General features: G+C 50.0%; 1 protein-coding gene across 1 annotated transcript in view; it reads left to right on the forward strand.

Annotated features, from left to right (window-relative positions):
* Positions 1–20,155, forward strand: part of WDFY4 (WDFY family member 4) — a 258,657-nt gene that overhangs the window by 43,444 nt on the left and 195,058 nt on the right. The window contains exons 7-11 of the mRNA XM_006757129.2: positions 651–840; positions 2,455–2,612; positions 4,057–4,509; positions 7,135–7,239; positions 8,953–9,143. Coding sequence (XP_006757192.1) covers positions 651–840; positions 2,455–2,612; positions 4,057–4,509; positions 7,135–7,239; positions 8,953–9,143 — 1,097 coding nt within the window. The remainder of the gene's footprint in view (positions 1–650; positions 841–2,454; positions 2,613–4,056; positions 4,510–7,134; positions 7,240–8,952; positions 9,144–20,155) is intronic.

Here is a 20,155-nt window from a genome sequence, read left to right on the forward strand (position 1 = left end):
CCGTCTCAGCTCTTCCTCACCTTCTCCAGCTCTCCCTCACTTTCTGGCACTCCTCCTGACTCTTGCACTTGGAAGAGACTTCTCCCCATGAAAGAGCTATAAAAACAGTGATCAGTCAAAATGCAAACCCAGTGATACTTCTCTTCTAGTGCAAGTCTTCCTCGGCTTCCCACAGCCCTGGGGATCAGCATGGCCAGGCCCCACCGTGGCCCTGCTTAGCCACCTCCCTGTGTCCTGTAGTGGGGCTCTGACCCCTGACTCCAGTGCTGAGACCCACCATCTTTGTCCCCTCTCCTTCGCACACACCCACTTGTCGCACAGGCTCCCCTGCACTTGTCTTCAGGCTGCTCTCTGCCACCTCCTCAGCTGCTTCTTTGGCATCTCTTACCTGTGGCCCAGCCCCTCCCAGGAGCTGGGGGTTGGGGGCAGAGGGCTGACAGGCTTCCCTCCTGTCTCAGCCTCCGTCCGACCTGCAGAGCCTGCTCTCAGGATGGCGAGTCCCAGGGGGAGTCTTCTTCTTGATCCAAGAGCAAAAGAAAAATGCTTTGGATTAACTCACATCTTGATGTGCAGCCCGGAGCGGGCAGGGCGGGCAGGAATGTCTGGCAGAAAAGCCTGGCTCTGAGCAGACTGTGCATTTCCTCCCGCAGCCAGGGACTGCATCAAGCTCTGCCTCCAGAACCTCTCCCGGCTGGCGGACTCGCTCCCCGCCCCCGAGCTGAGCGAGGCTGCGGGGCTGGTCCTGGGCTTCGTGAAGGACGCCTACCCGGTCTCCCAGGCTCTGCTCCTGGAGTTTGAGAATGGGGAGGGCTACCCTCTGCTGCTCAAAGTGTTCCTCCGGTAAGTGCTGTGCCTGGTGGGGAGAACCCCCGAGCCTTGCTCCTCAGAATCACTGGTGCCTCGGAGAACGAGATCCGGGGGCTTCCTGAGTGTCTGAAACACACCTCTCTGTAGAGTGTGGCCAGAGAGTTTTATTGCAAAAGTAATTCAATGTGCAGTGGGCTTGGGAGCCAGAGCCACGCCCCTGGAGAGCCAGTGGCTGGTGGTGATCATTGTGCCAAGTCCCTTGGTGGCCTGCGCCACTTCCATGCCATCCCGTCCGACAGACGCTGTGGGAACCCACGTGGCGGGCTGGAGGGCTTTCTGGGACTGCTCTAATGGGCGCTGCCATGTGCTGAAGGGCAGGAAGTGCTGGAAATGGGCCCCCACGAGCAGTCCTCAACCCCTGATGGGCAGAAGCTGATGGATAAATACCCAGCAAAGTTACCCCTTGTGGGGTGGGGGCGGGGGGAGAGCCCAGGAGGCTTGGGCTCCAGTTGCTGATGGGACGCTGGCTCCATAACGCTCCCTGCTGCCTCCTTCTGTCTCCTGGAGCTTCTCCCGTCCTAGCCCTTGAGTCCTGACCCCTTAAGTCCCTGGGAAAGCAAGTGCAGACACTACTCCGCGGGGTCAGGAGAACTCGGCTGGCTGGCTCGATTCTGACCAGCACGTCACCTTCAGGTTGGGGCGTGGGGATGGGTTAGCCAAGAGGGGAATCACAGAATGTCTGGACCTGCAAATGCCGCTGACCTTAGGGGCGCAGTGCGGCTGGGCTCACATCTCCCCAGCTCTGCCTGAGTGTGAGCAGGCCTCCTCTGGGACGCAGCCTGCGCTGTGCTCAGGGACTCCACTGAGTCAGGGTTGCTGTCTGGCTGGTGAAGCCTGCAGTGCTGTCTCCAAAATGATGTGACTAAATGACAACCAGAGGGCCTTCCACCACAGGGACATGTCCCTGTGGTGACGCACCTTTCACATTAGTCTGAACTCTGACCCCCTGGCTGTCGCCACCAGGAAGGCCTATGTCACAGCAGCTCCTGAACACTTTTTGGTTAAATGGGTGCTGGTGCCCCCACTTCCTGTGGAGGCAGGAAGGAAGGAGCTGTCCCAGGGAGAGTCAGGAAGGCCCGGGCAGCTCGTTGCTTTCCTTTCTGCCTTACGTGGTCACATTCTGACTTGCGCACTGTGGGCATAGCAGGACGGCAGGCCCAGGGCCTCCTCCCAGTGTGAGCCCCTCCCAGCAGCTAAGGAACCAGTGCTCAGCCCTGAAATCGGCGGGAGGCCTGGCCTGGTCAGACTCTTCCCCTTTGTTGCTCTTCAGGAATGTGAAAGCTCTCGTTTTGGGGTGCTCCTGCCCAACGCACGTGGCTTTTGGGGTCCGGCCACTGAAAGCAGCCTTGTGAGCAGAGGCTGTGGCTGCCTCTGTCTCCCAGTTGCACTTTTAGGCCGAAGGCTGACCTTGGCTGGCAGCTGAACTTACCTAGGTGCTGCCCTTGCCTCTCGGTGCTGACGTGGTGAGGACCTTTGGGGTCTTTCCCAGCATGTCAATCCCGTTGCCTCTGCACCCCCATGAGGAGCACCATGAGCAAACGTGGCTCTTGGTCCCCGAGCCCAGGAGCCGCCTCCCTATCCCTGCAGGTATGACGGGCTGCACCTGTGCGAAGTGGATCCCCACCTGGAGGAGCTCCTGGGGCTGGTGGTGTGGCTGACGACCTGCGGGCGGGCGGAGCTGAAGGTGTTCGACAGCGTCACCTACCCTCAGCTGGAGGGCTTCAAGTTCCACCAGGAGGCCTCTGGTGGGTCATGTGTGTCGGGTGCCCACAGTGGGCACTGTGCCCTCACAGGGCTGCCCAGGCTTCTACCCGGTCTTTGTAAAGCAACAAACACTTGGGGTCCAGTTCTGTCATGCATCTGGGGAGATGGCCTGTGGATTTAAAACTCTCCTTCATAGATTTTTCTACATGCCTTTGGGTGGGACTTAGAGTGCACGGTTGCTTAGTAAAGCAGGGACTGTTAAGTGGGAGTGGGAGCCCTGGCCTCACTGTCCCTGGTGCGAGGGTGTTTGCAGATCTAATGACTCGGCCCTGAGACAGTCACCGTGCCTGCTCAGCTCTTGGCGAGACCCACAATTATTGATGAGCTCAGGGGACAAGCGCGGTGCTTTCTGCAGCCAGCTCTCTGCCCCATGCTGGGCGCCGGGTGTCCACTCCCTGTAAATCCTCTGTGGAGTCAGTCACACACACCTGCAGCCATGCCTGCTCGGCGACCATGTGCCTAACCTGACCGATGACAGCATCAGGGCGGCGGTGACTTCAACGGTGGGTGGGCTCTGAGTCAGGAAACCCTGCACAGAGGTGTGTTCAAGGCCTCGCGTGGCTGTCCAGGCAGAGAGGCAAGGAAGAGGCTTAAAGGCAGGAAGCACAGGCGGGAAATAGACAGTGACTGGGAGCATCTGGGGAAACGGTGCCGAGGCCTGAGCAGACCAGAGTGCAGAGGCCTCGGAGCGGGTGTGGGGGAGAGAGGAAGTTTAGGAAGAGCCGTTGGATGGGACTCCAGCTCCCAAGGAAGTGTCTGGACCAGAGGGAGGGCCCTGGTGTCTGAGGCAGGGCTGGCTGCAGGCAGGGCCTCAGAGGGGGTGTTCCCGGGCAAGAGGGAACAGGCCTAACCTTCAAACTGGGGAGAAGGAGGGGGCGGTCAGGAGTTGTCTATTCAACAGCTTGTTTACAAATGAAGCAGACTTTGCTCAGTAATGTTTAAAATAATTTTATTTCAATTGATGGAAGCCAATCCCTCAGCCAGCGCTGCCCGATGGAAATACAATGTGAGTCGCATTCCCTCATTTTAAACATCTTAGTTGCCTTATATAAAAAGAATAGGAACAGCTTAAATTATTTTTCATAACACCTTCTATTTAACCCAACATATCCAGAGTATGACTATTTCAACATGTGGTCATTACACATAATTATTAGTGGCTTTTTTGCATGTTTCTTTGCTGTGTCTTGGAAACCCAGTGCCTTTTTACACCGAGTGACCCTCCCAGTGCTGTCGCCCACCTCGTCGCGACAGTGCAGCTCGGGCCTCACATTCTGGGCAGCTGGGCCTCGGGACTTCTGATAGACTTTTACCCACAGGAGCTAGAAAGCAGAAGCCTTAAACGGTATTTCCTGATGATAAGGCGATCACACATCTCTAGGCATAGGCAGGAGAAACGACCTGTAGGATCTTTTTCATTTCCAGGGGTGACTGTTAAGAACCTCCAGGCCTTCCAGGTCCTGCAGAATGTTTTCCACAAAGCCAGCGACGCCCTCCTCTGCACGCACGTGCTCTCGGCCATCAGGACCATGTGGGCCTGGAACGCCCGCAACTTCTTCCTGCTGGAGTGGACCCTGCAGCCCATCTCGCAGTTCGTGGAGCTCGTGCCCCTGAAGCCGGCCCAGGTGCAGACTCATTTCTTCCAGCTGCTGGAGGCCCTGGTGTTCGAGCTGCGTTACGTGCCACACGAGATCCTGGGAAAGGTGCAGCGCCTGATCATGGAGAGCTCCGAGCCACTCTGCACCCTCAGGGCCCTGCAGAGTGTCCTCAGGATCGCAGGCGTGGATCCACTCTTCACAGACATTTTCCGGGACTCGGGGCTCCTGGGCCTGCTGCTCGCCCAGCTGCGGAAGCGGGCCAAGGTCCTGAGGAAGTCAGGTGTGCAGAAGCCTGGGAGATATAGGGGGACAGGCTGGGCATCCGTGAGCTGGGCCAGTCCTGCAGGCCCACCCTGCCGCTCATCAGCTCAACCGAGAAAGTGGGCTTGCCCTGTCACTGGCCCATGGGGCTCAGGGAAGGTACCCCGGGGCACATGACTTCCAGAGCAGCAGCCTCCCTATCTCCTATGACTAGCCTGAGCTTCCACATGGAGAGATGAGGGGGATGGGTGTAATTTTATGTTTTGTTTTTGTTGTTAATTCTCACCTGGATATTTTTTCTATTGCTTTTCAGGGAGAGTGGGGGGGGGCGGGGAGAGACTCCATCGATGTGAGAGAGACATATTGACTGGTTGCCTCCGGCATGTGCCTCTACTAAGAGAGCGGGGAGTGAACCTGCAACCCAGGTACATGCCTTGACTAGGAATTGAACCTGTGACCCTTTGGTGCATGAGCTGACACGCTAACCACTGAGCACACTGGCCAGGGCAGGATGGGTGTAATTTTAACAGACTCGGAGCTAGCTCAGGCCTATTAATTCTCAGCTTTCACACATTTCCTCCCCGAGTGTTGCCTGAGTGTGGAGATGGGGAGATGGCGGGGGAAGGGCCAAGGGAAAGGAGCTCAGAGAGGCTTGGGACTCGGGTCGGGGCTGGCTGGGGAGCCTGAATGCGGCCGCCTTGCTCACCCCGTGCTGTTGGGCCCAATGGTCTCCCATTGGGAGCAGGGGTCCCTGCTGTTCAGCTGCCCCTCTGAATTTTGGCCACACCTTGTGTGCCCTGCTGGACTGTGTGCCCACGGCTCCTTGGTATTGTTTCTCCCCCTGCAGCCCCTACACTAGACTCTCAGCATCAGCACCTCTGCTCCCCCTGGGGGACTTCAGGACCCTGTGTGTAGCAGGACACATTCAGGAGTGCTGGCCCGGGTTCCCTCGCTGCCTGACCGCACCCCAGGGGCCCGCTCTGCTGGGGCCCCTCTGTGGTTGTCTGCAACCCCCAACTCCGACAACTTTCAGATGGGAATCAGAGCATGAACATCATTTCAGTTACCCTGGCTTTCCCTCCATCTACCCACAGCTGCCCCTCTGGGGTTGCCGCCTGGAGCGACTCCGGGTCACAGGAGCCTGTCGCTGACCTCGCTCCACCTTTCCGCCTCTCCTCCTCCTACTGCCTGGCTGGGAGGGAGTGGGCTTGCGAGCCATTGGGCCCTTCTGGAATTCTGCTCAGACTCAAGCTACAGTCATCAGTCTGCCTGCTTCCTGGCCTCTCTGAGGGAAAGACACTCAGGGAGAGCGCGTGGGCGTGGGGCCAGCCAGCCCTGTGCTGGAACCCTGCTGTGCTGCGTCGGGGCTCAGCGATCCTGAGCAAATTACTTAGCTTCGATGAGCCTCTTCTCCCCTCTGTAACATGGAAGTGTCTGTCTGTCTCTCTCTCTGTCTGACTATCTATCTGTCTATCTATCTATCTATCTATCTATCTATCTATCTATCTATCTATCTATGGCTGTTGTGAAAATTCAGTAGGAAATGCCTGAAGGGACCCATTGCTGTGCTTGGTGCATAGTAGTTACTCAAGAAATGTCAGTCATCTTACCCCTATTCACCCCGTGCCATGCATGGCAACAGATGACCCTCCAGGAGGAACGCCCACCACTGTGGAGCCCAGGAGGACCGTGCCTCCTGGGGTGCGGGCCTGAGAGCAGGCGCTCCCATCGGGCATAGCTGGGCCCCGGCCAGGTCTCCACGAATCTTGTGTGTGCTTCTTTCTACTGCTCTTTGGAGCAAAGGCATATCCTAAACCATGAGACCAAAGAGTATCTCCCACGTGGGGTCAGTGCTTCTTGTTAGCTCAGCTGTGCAGGCTTCTCAGCAGCCTGGTGTAGACTTACTCTCAAACCCAGTCCAGGCCTATGACCACTCCCGGAGAATGCGAACCTTCTTGTGAGCTGATAGCTCTGATCTTACTTCTTTCTCTGTTCTTACATTTCTTGCTGTTTCTTGGATACTTTGTCTCCTGGTTAATAAGCGCTACCTTTACTCATCCATTCATTCCTCACATATGTGCTGAACATCCCTCTTGCGTCAGGCACTTTCGGCTCAGGGGACTCAGGTGAGCACACAGGCCTGGTGTGCCCCTGTGGAGCTACTGGGGACACAGCACTACTCCACGGTCTCTCACGCATCTCGTGCCTGTGCTGTGAGCTGGCAGCCTCTCCCCGCCCTCATCCCCCTCCCACACAAGGGTGTCCAAAGGAAGGTGGAGAAGGCAGGGCTTCAGGGATCCTGCACAACAGTGGTTCTCCAAGCCTGGCCCTCACACCTGCCCATCAGCACAGATGGGACTGGTTAGGGATGCAGCGATAGGACTCCACTCAAGACCTCTAAGCCAAAAACCCCGGGGAAGGGACCAGCTCCTGGGTTTTAGGAACGAGCTTCCAGAAGATGTTAGTGTGGTGACCATTGCTCTCAGGGGCAGTGGGGTTACATCTTCTCACCTGGGATGCACACTCCCTTACAATGGAAGCATTAGATTTGCCTTTCTGTAAGAGGGTAGGAAATGGGTGCAGTCGGGGATTTGGGATCGGGCCGTGCACATTAACATCTTTTACTGCTTCTTAAATGTTTCAGGAAACAAGGAGCCCACCCCCGGTGTCCGGGACCCAGAGCGGGAACTGACGGGTGTGATGCTGGAGACTGTAGTTGTGCTGCTGAACGGCTCCGTCCGGAACGCGGGTAAGGACGGCTGCTGACCACGGGTCACAGCAGGGAGTGAGCAGCACCGCGTGCGGGTAACGTCCAGCGGCTGGTCTGTGGCTGCGATCATCGGGAAATTGGTGGACACCTTTCACTTTAAAGTTGATAAATGGGGCTGTAAAGCAAAGGCACATCCTGAATGATGAGACCGAAGAGTATCTCCCCTCCACTCGTTCATGTTAAACCCGCTAATACCCTGCTGCTCTATGGGCTCCTGTTCATTCCACGTGAGCCTCCAAATCCCAATCCTGGGAAGAGATTCTTAGAATTCCTTTTAAACAAAAACGTACCACCAGCCAACTTTCTCTAATCTCCTCTTTTCAAGAAACTACCTGGGAATGAAATGTGTTCTTAATTTCAATTCTGGTTTGTTTTCACTGAGAATTTTGGCAGAGAGAGAGAGGGAGAGAGATTTGCCACTAGCCCTGGATTGGGGAATTATGTGGAAACTGGGGTCCCTCAGCGTCACCTGCAGGGATTGGGCTGAAATCAGCAGTCCAACTCCGCCTGCTGCTCCTGCCTGCCACTCCTGCACATCCCGGCCCTGCTGTGCCTGCTGAGGGCTTGAGCCCAGTCAGTCCAGATTGGGAGAGGCTCCTGCTACCGCCAGCCGTGAGCCGTATGAATGGCGTCCGCTGGTCAGCTGAGCAGCGCTCCCGCTGTGGGAGCACACTGACCACCAGGGGGCAGCTCCTGCATTAAGTGTCTGCCCCCTGGTGGTCAATGTGCATCATAGTGATCGGTTGATGGGTCATTCGATTGTTTGGTAGCTTAAGCTTTTATATATCCTATACTAGAGGGCTGGTACATGAAATTCATGCACAGGTAGGGTCCCTAGGCCTGGCCGGCAATCAGGGCTGATCTGTGGGGTGACCGGTGGGATGATTGGGGGGCCCCCACTGGCACCTACCTTGGCTGGCTTGGGGCCTTTGGGCTGGGGGCAACTCCTGCATTGAGTGTCTCTGCCCCTTGGTGGTCAGTGCGCATCATAGCGACCAGTCATTCCACTGGTCATTCTGCCGTTCAGTCTATTTGCATATTAGCCTTTTATTATAATACTAGAGTCCTGGTGCACAAAAATTTGTGCACTCGGGGGGTCCCTCAGCCCAGCCTATGCCCTCTTGCAGTCTGGGACCCCTCGGAGAATGTCCACCTGCTGGCTTATACCTCCTCCCTTGGGATTGGGCCCAAGCTGGCAGTCAGACATCCCTCTGGCACCCCGGTAGCCCTCGGGGGATGTCCACTTGCCAGCAGGGAGCAAGCCTATAATACTAGAGGCGGGAGAGGCTCCCACCACCACCGCTGTACTGGCAGCTGTCAGCCTGGCTTGTGGCTGAGCAGAGCTTCCCCTGTGGGAGCGCACTGACCACCAGGGTGCAGCTCCTGCATTGAGCAACTGCCCCCTGGATTACCCTTTTACTATATAGGATAGAGGCCTGGTGCATGGGTGGGGGCCAGCTCATTTGCCCTGAAGGGTGTCCCAGATCAGGGTGGGGGTCCCGCTTGGGTGCCTGGCCAGCCTGGGTGAGGGGCTGATGGGTGTTTGCAGCTGGTCACACCCTTCAGGGTGGGCGTCCCCACTGGGGTGCCTGGCCAATCTGGTTGAGGGGATGATGGCTGTTTGAGGGGCTGTTATTGAGACTATGGTGCCAGCTCCTCATCACTCTGCCCATCTGTCTGTCTGGCCTGCAGTTGTCCTGAAAGACCACGGCATGGTGCCCTTCATCAAGATCTTCCTGGACGATGAGTGGTACCGGGGAGCCTCCCTCAGCATCCTGGAGCAGCTCTCAGCCATCAACGCCGAGGAGTACATGAGCATCATTGTGGGCGCGCTGTGCTCGTCCACGCAGGGGGAGCTGCAGCTGAAACTGGATCTCCTAAAGGTGACGTCCTCTGTGCTGGGCTTCCCACGGACAGGTAGCAGGTGACACCACGGGCCGTGCATTCAGTCAGTCAGGTGGTCACTGTATTACATACAGGGTGGTGCCAGCTGCAACAGCAAATAACCCCACGCGCTCGTAGCAGACACTTCAGACATTTCTTTCTTATGTGGTCCCATCAATGGCTGGGGAAGGGCGTCATCTGGGGACAGCTGCCCCCGGGCATCTGGTCCAGCTGCAGACGCAGGCCTGGAGCATGGAGAATCGCACAGTGCGTCCTGCAGGCTGAGAGCGGGCACAGGGTAGCTTCTGGCCAGTGTTCTTGGGGCAGAACCATGAGCAGGCCTCCCCTGGCCTCAGGAGGGCCAGGGAATATAGTCTCTGGCAGCAGCTGCTTCCCGGCACCCCGTCCCTTGGGAGTAGAACCCTAATCAGCGGCGCCCCAGCAGCTGTTATGGTGCCTCGACAGCATTCAGGGTGCCCCTGGCAGGTCCCAGGCCCAAGGCAGAGCCTGTGACAGCGTCCAGGGGCCACAGCCCTCACACCGGAGCTCCTGCCATGCTCCAGGAGGGCGCACAGGGGAGCCTGAGCCATGAAAGGGAGCAGAGCGGTCAAGGTGGCAGCAGGCACAGGGAGGTAGAACCAGGGTCGCCTCTGGGCAGCAGAGAGGGGAGTATGCTTTTCTCTTTGGGGTATTTTGGTCCCCATCAAAGTGTCTTTAAAGCAGTAGAGACGATATCAATGTCACCGCCGCCCCCTCTCTGCCCTGCAGCCGTCATTGTTTGGTGGCTGTTCCTGCTTTTATTCCTCTCATCTTTGTGGGTTATGCCTTTAGAAAAATCGTTCTTTTCTTACATGCTGCTTAAGAGAAGAGCAGACAAAAGTGCAAATACCCCAGGAGGCTGCGCTTGGAGCCTCTCGAGCATTTGCAATACAATCTCATAAAATACACGCTCGTGTGTCAGGAACACAACACACTGGACAGAGCAACCTCATAAAATACATGCTCATGTGTCAGTAACACACCACACTGGACAGCACAACCTCATAAATACACGCTTGTGTGTCAGTAACACAACACACTGGGCAGCACAACCTCATAACATACACACTCGTGTCAGTGACACAGCACACGGTACAACACAGCTCTGTGTGAAATGCATGCTCCTGTGTTAGGAGCACGCCACACTGGACAGCACAGCCCATGTGAAATACTAGTACACACTCGTGTGACGGGAACACAGCACCTGGAGGATTGGTGAATGAAAAAAGAAAAGTAGAAAATGAAACCATTGCCTTACTGATCAATGGCCATTTACTCCCGTCGGGAATGAGTGAGCTTGCTTTGCCCTTGGCCCTGGTGGAGCCAGTGTCAGATGTGGAGGAAGCGCTCCTGTCAGGACATGGCCTAAAGGTGACACCTGCCCCTGACTTCCCTGTAGCTCACAGGTGACAGGAAATAAGAGGGTGAGTTAGTTCCAGGGCCAAACACCACTGAAGATGATTTATATGAAACCAAAATGGAAAGGTAAGTGCCATTTGAAAGACACCAGCGCCGCGTGCTGGTGAAGTGGAGGGGCTGAAGGGGCGTGTAAGGAGGGTAGGAGAAAGGCCTCAAGCGCCCATGACGGTTGGCAGAAAGGGAAGGGCCTTCCTTCACGTGGTCCCCTCGCCTCTTAATGTTCTGCAGACGCACGTCTGAGAGCTTCTGACACTAAATGCAGCGTGGGGTTTGCACCTAAGATGAGTGAGTTAAAGCCTGTGGCCGCTCCTCCGCGTCACGCTGCTCGCTGCACTCCTCTGTGCATGTGGCTGGCCTCACTCGCCTATCTGTGCCCAGGATCAGGGCAGCAGGGCCCCGGCAGCCAGGCCATGGTCTCCGCTGGGCAGCGGTTGGGTCTCTGTCTGTGCCTGACATGGACAGTCAGATCGAAGAGAAGGAAGTTTGGGTTTACTTTGCTTGGAGAGTCCGAGTGTCTGGTTCGTCGTAGGAGAGCCCTGCTTTGCCCATGGAAAGCCCATCTTGTTTCCTCTCTCGCCCAGAGGTGCCTATGGGAGCGCCTCCTGGGTAGGAGGACTGGGTTTCTAGCATTACCCATGTGAAGCCATTATGGTGTTTTACAGATGCAATATCACTGCAGCATCGCACTATCAGGAGAGTCGTCAGGGACAAGCACTGCGCGCTGTTTAACAGTCACTCCCGGGCCGATGCTGCCTTCTCCCGGGTGCCGGGCGCTGTGGGGTGGTCGCGGGGTGCCTGGAGCTGCCCTACTCTCCCAGGCACAGGGCTAGCAACATCCTGCCGTTGCAGGGGGTGGTGGGGATGGTTGGGGCCCCAGAGCATTCCAGACTCAGCCACCACGGAGGCATGTGAGTGCCGACCCGTTTGCTGAAATCTGCTGTGGGATTTTCACCCCCGAGTCATCTGGGGAAGCCGCTGGGGCTTCAGAAGCAGGTGGACAGTGAGCTTCTGCTGCAGGCCCTTTCAGAAGTACTGAGCGGCCCCTGCCAGAGCACGTGCCTGCCAAGTGGGTCGTACGTCGCATGAGGGGGATGCATAGAGTGGGGGGACCTCGAAGGCAGTACAGGCCCCCCAGGAAGGTTTGCCTTCTCTGAAGGGCACTCACCTCAGGCGTCACCCTTCCCTGCATTCCCCGAGGCAGAATCTGCCAGCCGCTCCCGAGGGGAAATCCTTCCAGAAACACCCACTTTAGGGCGGTGTGGCTGAACCCAGTGGCACTTCCATACCAACACAGACCGCACCACCGAGTCCTGGCAAATGATAACTGAGTTAAAGCGTAATGCAAGCAAATGAATTTCCCCTCCACAGCAGGTGGGACCATGATTGGGTTATGCACAAATTCAGATTGATTTGCTAATATACATTTAGCTGCTCAAGTCTGAGCTTAATCACATTACCTCACCGATCTTCCAGCATGACACATGGAAAATTATGAGGAAGAACAAATAATAGAATGTGAGATAAATCCTGTTAGTTCTAACGTAGTTAGCGCTCTGCAGCAGACATCCATTTTATAGATTCAAGCTGGAGGAATGCTAACTCAGAGCCGATGACACGGTAACTGAGTTAAGGAGGAGAAAATGGGCTTAACGCTGACCTTTCCTGAAACGTGTCAACCCCAGCCTGATTACTTTGACTTCAGCTGATTAAATTTGCTCCTTGCTGCAGACTCGCCCGCCCTGGTGATGCATTGTCACGCAAAGTTGAGTGACAGTAATGGAGACCCTTCTCCTGGGCCCCCCGTTCCTGACAAATTGTTTCCTGAAGTAGCACAGTATTTATTTCCCTTTATGATAGAAATGTTTCTCTTTAGTTGCTATGAAATTAAGCCTTTGTAATTGGATTTTGAACTCTTTACTACATGACTCTGCAAATATGAAATTAACCCCATCCCAAGAAATAATAGAGCAGCCTAAGTTCTAATGAGATTACCCCATTCTAGATAATGACCCTGAATTTAATAAATCAAACAAAGCAACAATTAAGGACAGCCTTCCCTGTCTCCCCCCTCCCAGCAGGAGGAGAAAAGGGCCATCCTGGAATTTCAGGGATCAGACACTCTGAGAGACACAGCTCATAGGAGGACCATTACTGGTGGCTTCTCCAGTAAAATACCTGCTCTCACCACTCTGAATGATGGAGTCCTTCTGAGCAATAGCTGGTGTCAAATTGGACAAAAGTAGAAGGTGGTTTCTTGAGGGAAGAGGGGGTTTTAGTGTTCAGACAATGGACTGTAATCTGATTAGTTTTGTTTTTAATTGATTTCATTTTCTGGTATTTGTTTTGTCATATGATAACCAAAAGAGCTTCATTCATTCCATTTGTCCTGGACAACCCCTAATGGTTTAGGAGCCATTGAAAGACTTCACATAAATTTGGATGATTTAACATCCTAGAGCAGCCGGTGGCCCATGAGCCACTGGTATTCGTACGTTCTGAAAGGTTGGCGACTACTGTCCTAGAGCATAGATTTCCTGATGGCTTCATGGTTTATTTCCTGCTCAGGGCATGGGTTACATGGCCAGGCGCCGGAGTTCCGCTTTAAACAGCCCAGTGCTCACTGTAACACACACCTGTTCAGCCTTTCCTGTGGCTGGTCAGTGGCAGGAAGGAAGCACCACCACACACACTTCAAGGTTAGAGTGTGTTTCCAACTCAGAGGAATAAATACTATTGTCAGGAGTGAATGTCTCACACAGGCAACACGGACACAGCACATCTGTCTGCAGCCTCTTCTGGCCCCAGTGTCAGGTCATCAGGGAAACGGTGCCACTAGGCTAGGGGTGGGCAAACTTTTTGACTCGAGAGCCACAATGGGTTCTTAAACTGGACCGGAGGGCCGGAACAAAAGCATGGATGGAGTGTTTGTGTGAACTAATATAAATTCAAAGTAAACATCATTACATAAAAGGGTATGGTTTTTTTTTTTCAATAGTTTTATTCATTTCAAACTGGCCGGATCTGGCCCGCGGGCCGTAGTTTGCCCATGGCTACACTAGGCCCACAGGTCACCTACTATGTAAGGCCACCTGGCAGATACTGGGAGACATACAGACCTACCTAATACATAGAAGCAAGCACAAAGAGGCAGCCAAAATGAGGAGACAAATAAACATCTTTCAAATGAAAAAACACAAGAAAACTCCAGAAAAATGTAGGTAAGCAATCTACCAGATATAGAGTTCAAAACAACTGTTATAAGGATGCTCAAGAAACTCAGTGAGAACTTCAAAAAGATAGTAACCTTTAAAAAGGATATAGAAGTCATAAAAACACCATCAGAAATAGAGAATACACTAGCAGGAATCAATAACAAATGAGATGGAGCAAGTGATGAGATTAATAATTTTGAAGAAAGGCAGCAGAAGCAGGCAATACTTAATCAGAATAGAAAAAAAAAGAATAAAAAATGGAGAGCATTTTAAGGGACCTTTGCGATAACATCAAGCATAACAACATTTGCATCATAGCGGTACCAGAGGGAGAAGAGACAGAGCAAAGGATTGAGAACCTATTTGAAGAAATAATGACTAAAACCTCCCCTAACTCTGGTGAAAGAAATAGACATACAAGTCCTGAACATGCAGAGTCCCAAACAAGATAAACCCAAAGAGGCCCACAGCAATACACAACATAATGGGAATGGTAAAGGTTGAAGATGAAGAGAGAATCTTAAAAGCAGCAAGAACAATACAGTTAGTTACCTACAAGGGAGTTCCCATAAGATGATCAGCTAAATGCTCAACAGAATATTTTCAGGCCAGAAAGGATTGGCATAAAATATTCAAAGTGATGAAAAGCAAGAACTATAGCCAAGACCACTCTACCTGGCAAGGTTATCATTTAAAATTGAAGGAATAAAGAGCTTCCTAGACAAGGAAAAGTTAAGGAGTTTATCACCACAAAACCAGTATTACAAGAAATATTAAAGGGACTTACTAGTATTTAAGATGTAGCAAAAGAAAAAAACAACAACATAAATGTGAATAATAAAATGGCAATGATTATGTACCTATCAATAACCACTTGAGATGCAAATTGATTAAATGCTCCAATTAAAAAATGTAGGGTAGCTGAATGGATAAGAAAATGAGATTGATGTATTTGCTGTCCACAAGAGACCCCTTGTAGACACACAGACCTTGAAAGTAAAGAGAAGGAAAAAGATATTTCATGTAAATGGAAACAAAACAAGACAGAAAGCTGGGATGACAATACGTATATCAGACAAAATAGACTTTAAAACAAAGGCCATAGTAAGAGACAAAAGACATTTCATAATCATAGTGGGATCAATCCAACAATAGGCTATAACCCTTGTAAACAATTACCTGTAGGTACACCTAACATAGAAGCACCTATAGGTAACTAAGCACCTAATGGACATAAAGGGAGAGAGTGACAGTAATACAGTAATACTAGGGAACCAGAAATCAACTTCAAGAAAATAAAACAACCCTGAAAAACACAGAAACACAGGGAGGCTAAATAATATGCTAGTAAACAATGAGATCAAGGAAGAAATGAAAAGATATCTTGAGACAAATGAAAATGAAACACAGCAACTCCAAATCCAGCAAAAGCAGTCCTAAGAGGGAAATTTATAGTAGTAGAGGCCTACCTCAAGAAACAAGGAAAATCTCAAATAGACAATATCACAGAACACAATTTCTTGTAGCCTCCCCTGTTGCCAGCAATTGGAGAGCTGAGCTAGACACATGCTGAGTACATTGCCCGGTTTAGTAATAACCGGATTTGTCATAGCTGAGGCTCCTTCACTCTCACAGTTTCATGAAGTTGATCTAATTTCACTCTCGCAATTGCCTCAGATTGGAAATTTCAATGTGCCGTATGTAACAGCTTTCTTTCTAGTGTTTTTTTTTTGTGTGTGTGTGTGTAGCAATTGTGGCTATTGTGTTTGGGGTTATTTTCTTTTCTCTATATTTTTAAATTTAAAAATATTTTACTTTTCAGTTACAATCCACATTCAGTACTACTTTGTGTTAGTTTCAGGTGTACAGCACAGTGCTTAGACAATCACATACTTCACAAAGTGTTTCCCCAATATTTGCAGTCCTACCTGGCACCACACATAGTTATTACAATATTATCTATAATAATAAAAGCACAATATGCAAATCGACCGAACAACCGAACAGCAGAATGACCATCTGGATGACCACGCTATGACACGCACTGGCACCACGCCAGCCAAGGCGGGTGTCATGCAATTGGTCATAGGACTGCACCATCACCCCATGATCGCCCTGCAGAGGGAGGCCCAGGCCACCAGCCAGTGGGGCATTCTATTGGGGAGGGAGCTCTGTGATGGCCACAAAGAGGGAGGCCCAGGCCACACTCTGCACACCGATCATCACCATCATCACTGAGCCCTGGATGAGTGGGCAGGGCCTCCCTCTGCAAGGTAATTGATCTGGGGGCCTGGCAACCAATCACCCCACAGAGGGAGGCCCAGGCCAGCCAAGCAATCACACCCCAAGCCTATTGCCTGCAGAGAGAGGTGACTGGTGGTGGGGAGGAGGGGAGCAATGCTGCAAAGATGGCAAGCAGTGGCAGCGGCGGGGCCGGGACTAGCTGCTGGCAGCTGGGGGAAGGAAAGCCCTGATAGGCCCTGATCACCGGCCAGGCCTAGAGACCCTACTCAAGGGGCAGGCCGGGCTGAGGCACACTCCCCGCCCCCGCATGATTTCGTCCACTGGGCCTCTAGTTAATTATATTTCCTACTTTACATCCCGTGACTATTTTGTAACTACCAATTTGTACTTTTTAGTCCCTTCATCTTTTCCACCCGTCCCCCAACTACCTTCCCCTCTGGCAACCATCAGTCTGTTCTATTTTGTTTATTCCTTTATTTTGTTCTTTCAATTCCATGTATAAGTGAAATAATACGGTATTTATCTTTCTCTGACTGACTTATTTTACTTAGCATGTTACCCTCTAGGTCCATCCATGTTTTTACCAATGATAAGATCTCATTCTTTTTATGACTAGCTAATATTTCATTGCATACAACACAGAATTTTTATCCACTCATCTGTTGATGAACATTTGGGTTGTTTCCATAGTTTGGCTATTGTAAACAACACTACAATGAACATAGGGGAGCATGTATTCTTTCAAATTAGTGTTTTGGGTTTCTTCAGATATATACTCAGAAGTGAAATGGCTGGGTGATAAAGGAGTTTAATTTTCAATTTTTGAGTCACCTCCATACTGTTTTCCATAGTGACTTGCACCAATCTGCATTCTGATGAATGGTGACACAAGTGTTCCCTTTTCTCTACATCCTTGCCAGCCAACATTTCTTTGTTTGTTTTTTAATTCTCACCTGAGGACATGCTTAGATAGAAGAAGGAGGTGGGGAGAGAGATATATGAAAGAGAAACATTGATCGGTTGCCTTCTGTATGTGGCCTGATCAGGGATCGAACCCTCAACCCACGTATGTGCCCTGACTGGGAATCAAACTGGCAATCTTTTGGTGCACAGGATCATGCTCAACCAAATGAGCCACTCCTGCCAGGCTCAACATTTGTTGTTTGTTGATTTATTAATGATTGCCATTCTGACAGGCGTGAGGTGATATCTCATTGTGGTTTTAAATTGCATTTTTCTGATGATTAGTGACATTAAACATCTTTTCATGTCCATTGGCCAACTGTTTGTCCTCTTTCGAGAAATGTCTAGGCAGGTCCTCTGCCCATTTTGTAATTGAATGTTTGTTTTTGGTATTGAGTTGTATGAGTTCTTTATAAATTTTGGATATTAACCCTTTATTGAATGTATCATTGTCAAATATCTTCTCCCAATGGGTCGGTTGTCTTTTTGTTTCATTGATGGTTTCCTTTGCTGTGCAAAAACTTTTTAGTTTGATGTAGTCCCATTTGTTTATTTTTTTGCCTTTGTTTCCCTTGCACAGGAGACATGTCAGAAAATACGTTAAGAGAAATGTAAGCTTTACAGCTTATGTTTTCTTCTAGGAGTTTTATGGTTTCAAACCTTAATTTAAATCATTAATCTATTATGAGTTTATTCTTATATATGATGTAAAAACGTGGTCGAGTTTCATTATTTGCATGTGTCTATACAATTTTCCCAGCGCCATTTATTGAATATACTGTCTGTACTCCATTGTATGTTCTTGCCTCCTTTGTCCTAATACTAATTGACCATATAGGTGTAGGCGTTTTTGTCTATATTCAGTTGTATTGATCTGTATATCTGTTTTTATACCAGTACCTTGCTCTTTTGGTTGCTATGGCTCTGTAGTATAGGTTGGCATCAGGTAGTGTGCTATCCCCAACTTTGTTCTTTCTCCAGATTGGTGAGGCTATTTGGGATCTTTTATGGTTTCATCATATAATTTTTTGGGTTATTTTTTCTAGTTATGTGAAAAATGCCATTGGTATTTTTGTAAGAATTGCATTGAATCTAGAGTGCTTTGGGGACTGTGGGCACTTTAATGTTAATTTTTTCTATTCATGAGCACGTTATATGCTTCTATTTATGTATGTGTTCTTCAGTTTCTTTCTTCAGTGTCCTATAATTTTTTGAGTACAGGTCTTTTACCTCATTGGTTAAATTTATTCCCAGGTATTTTATTTTTTTCAATGCATTTGTAAGTGGGATAGTTTTATTAGTTTTTCTTTCTGATAGTTCATTATTGGGGTTTAAAAATGCAGCTGATTTCTGAATATGTATTTTGTATACTGCTACTTTGCTGAATTCATTTATCAGTTCTAATAATCTTTGGTGGAATCTTTAGGGTTCTCTATATACAATATCATGTCATTTGCAAATAATGACAGTTTTACTTCTTCCTTTTTAATTTGGATGCCTCATTTCTTCTTCTTGTCTGATTGCTATGGCTAGGACTTCTAATACTGTGTTGAATAAGAGTGGTGAAAGCAGACATCTGTCTTGTTCCTGATCTTAAGGAAAAAGCTCTTAGTTTTTGGCCATTAAGTATGTTGTTGGCTTTGGGTTTTTCATATATGTCTATTATATTGTGGTATGTTCTCTAGTCCCACTTTGCTGAGAAACTTTATTATAAATAGGTGCTATATTCTGTCAAATATTTTTTTCTGAATCCATTGATATTATCATACTAGAGGCCCATTGAACAAATTTGTGCACAGGTGGAGTCCGGCCAGCCTGCCCCAATTGGGCCTGATCAGGTCAGGCCGGCCGGGAGGGAGGGGCCGCGGGTGGTTTGCGGCTGGCCCTGCCCCTGATCAGAGTAGGGGGCTGGCTGGGGGTGAGGGAAGCTGGGGACAGGGGCCACAGGAGGTTGGCTGGCTGGTCCCGCCCTTGATCAGGCTGGTTGTCCAGTCACAGTGTGCATCATAGCAACTGGTCATTCCGATCCTTTGGTCATTCCAGTCGCTTGGCTTTTATATATATATAGATGATTTTTACCTTTCATTTTGTTTATTTGGTACATCATATTAATTGATTTACAAATATTATACCAACCTTGCATCCCAGGAATAAATCCCACTTGATCATGATGTATTGATCTTTTTTATGTTGCTGAATTTGGGTTGCTAATATTTTGTTGAGGATTTCAGCATCTATGTTCATCAGGGATATTGGCCTATAATTTTCTTTCTTTGTAGCGTATCTATCTGGTCTTGGAATTAAGATAATACTCCTCTTGTAAAATGAGCTTGGGAGTCCTCACTCCTCTTAAATTTATTAGAATTGTTTGAAAAGATAGGTATTAGTTTTTCTTTGAATGGTTAGTAATGTTTATCTGTGAAGCTATTCAGTCTAGGACTTTTATTTATTGAACTTATTTTGATTATTGCTTCTATTTCATAGGTTGTAATTGGTTTGTTCAGATTTTTTCTTTTTTTATTATCTTAAGTTTTACATCTGTCTCCCTTTTTCCCAATTGATTCCCCCACCCCCAGTCCCAGCAATAATTCCCACCCTGGGCAAGCCCCCATCACCCCAGTGTCTGTGTCCATTGGTTATGCTAATATGCATGCATACAAGTCCTTTGGTTGCTCTCTAACACCCCCCTCCCCTGCCATTTGTCTCTGGATGTATTCTTGTTCATCAAATTATGTTGATCATTATATGCCACATATGAGTGAGATCATGTGGTATTTATTTTTCTCTGACTGGCTTATTTCACTTAGCATAATGCTCTCCAGTTCCATCCATGCTGTTGCAAGTGGTAAAAGTTACTTCTTTTTTATAGTGGCTTGGTGTTCCATTTTGTAGATGTACCATAGTTTTTATTTATTTATTTATTTTTTAAATATATTTTATTGACTTTTCACAGAGAGGATGGGAGAAGGATAGAGAGTTAGAAACATTGATGAGAGAGAAACATCGATCAGCTGCCTCCTGCACACTTCCTTCTGGGGATGTGCCCTCAACCAAGGTACACGCCCTTAGCCGGAATCGAACCTGGGACCCTTCAGTCCGCAGGCCGACACTCTATCCACTGAGCCAAACTGGTT

The sequence above is a fragment of the Myotis davidii genome, unplaced genomic scaffold (genome assembly GCF_000327345.1).
Source record: "Myotis davidii unplaced genomic scaffold, ASM32734v1 scaffold854, whole genome shotgun sequence".
Lineage (NCBI taxonomy): Eukaryota > Metazoa > Chordata > Mammalia > Chiroptera > Vespertilionidae > Myotis > Myotis davidii.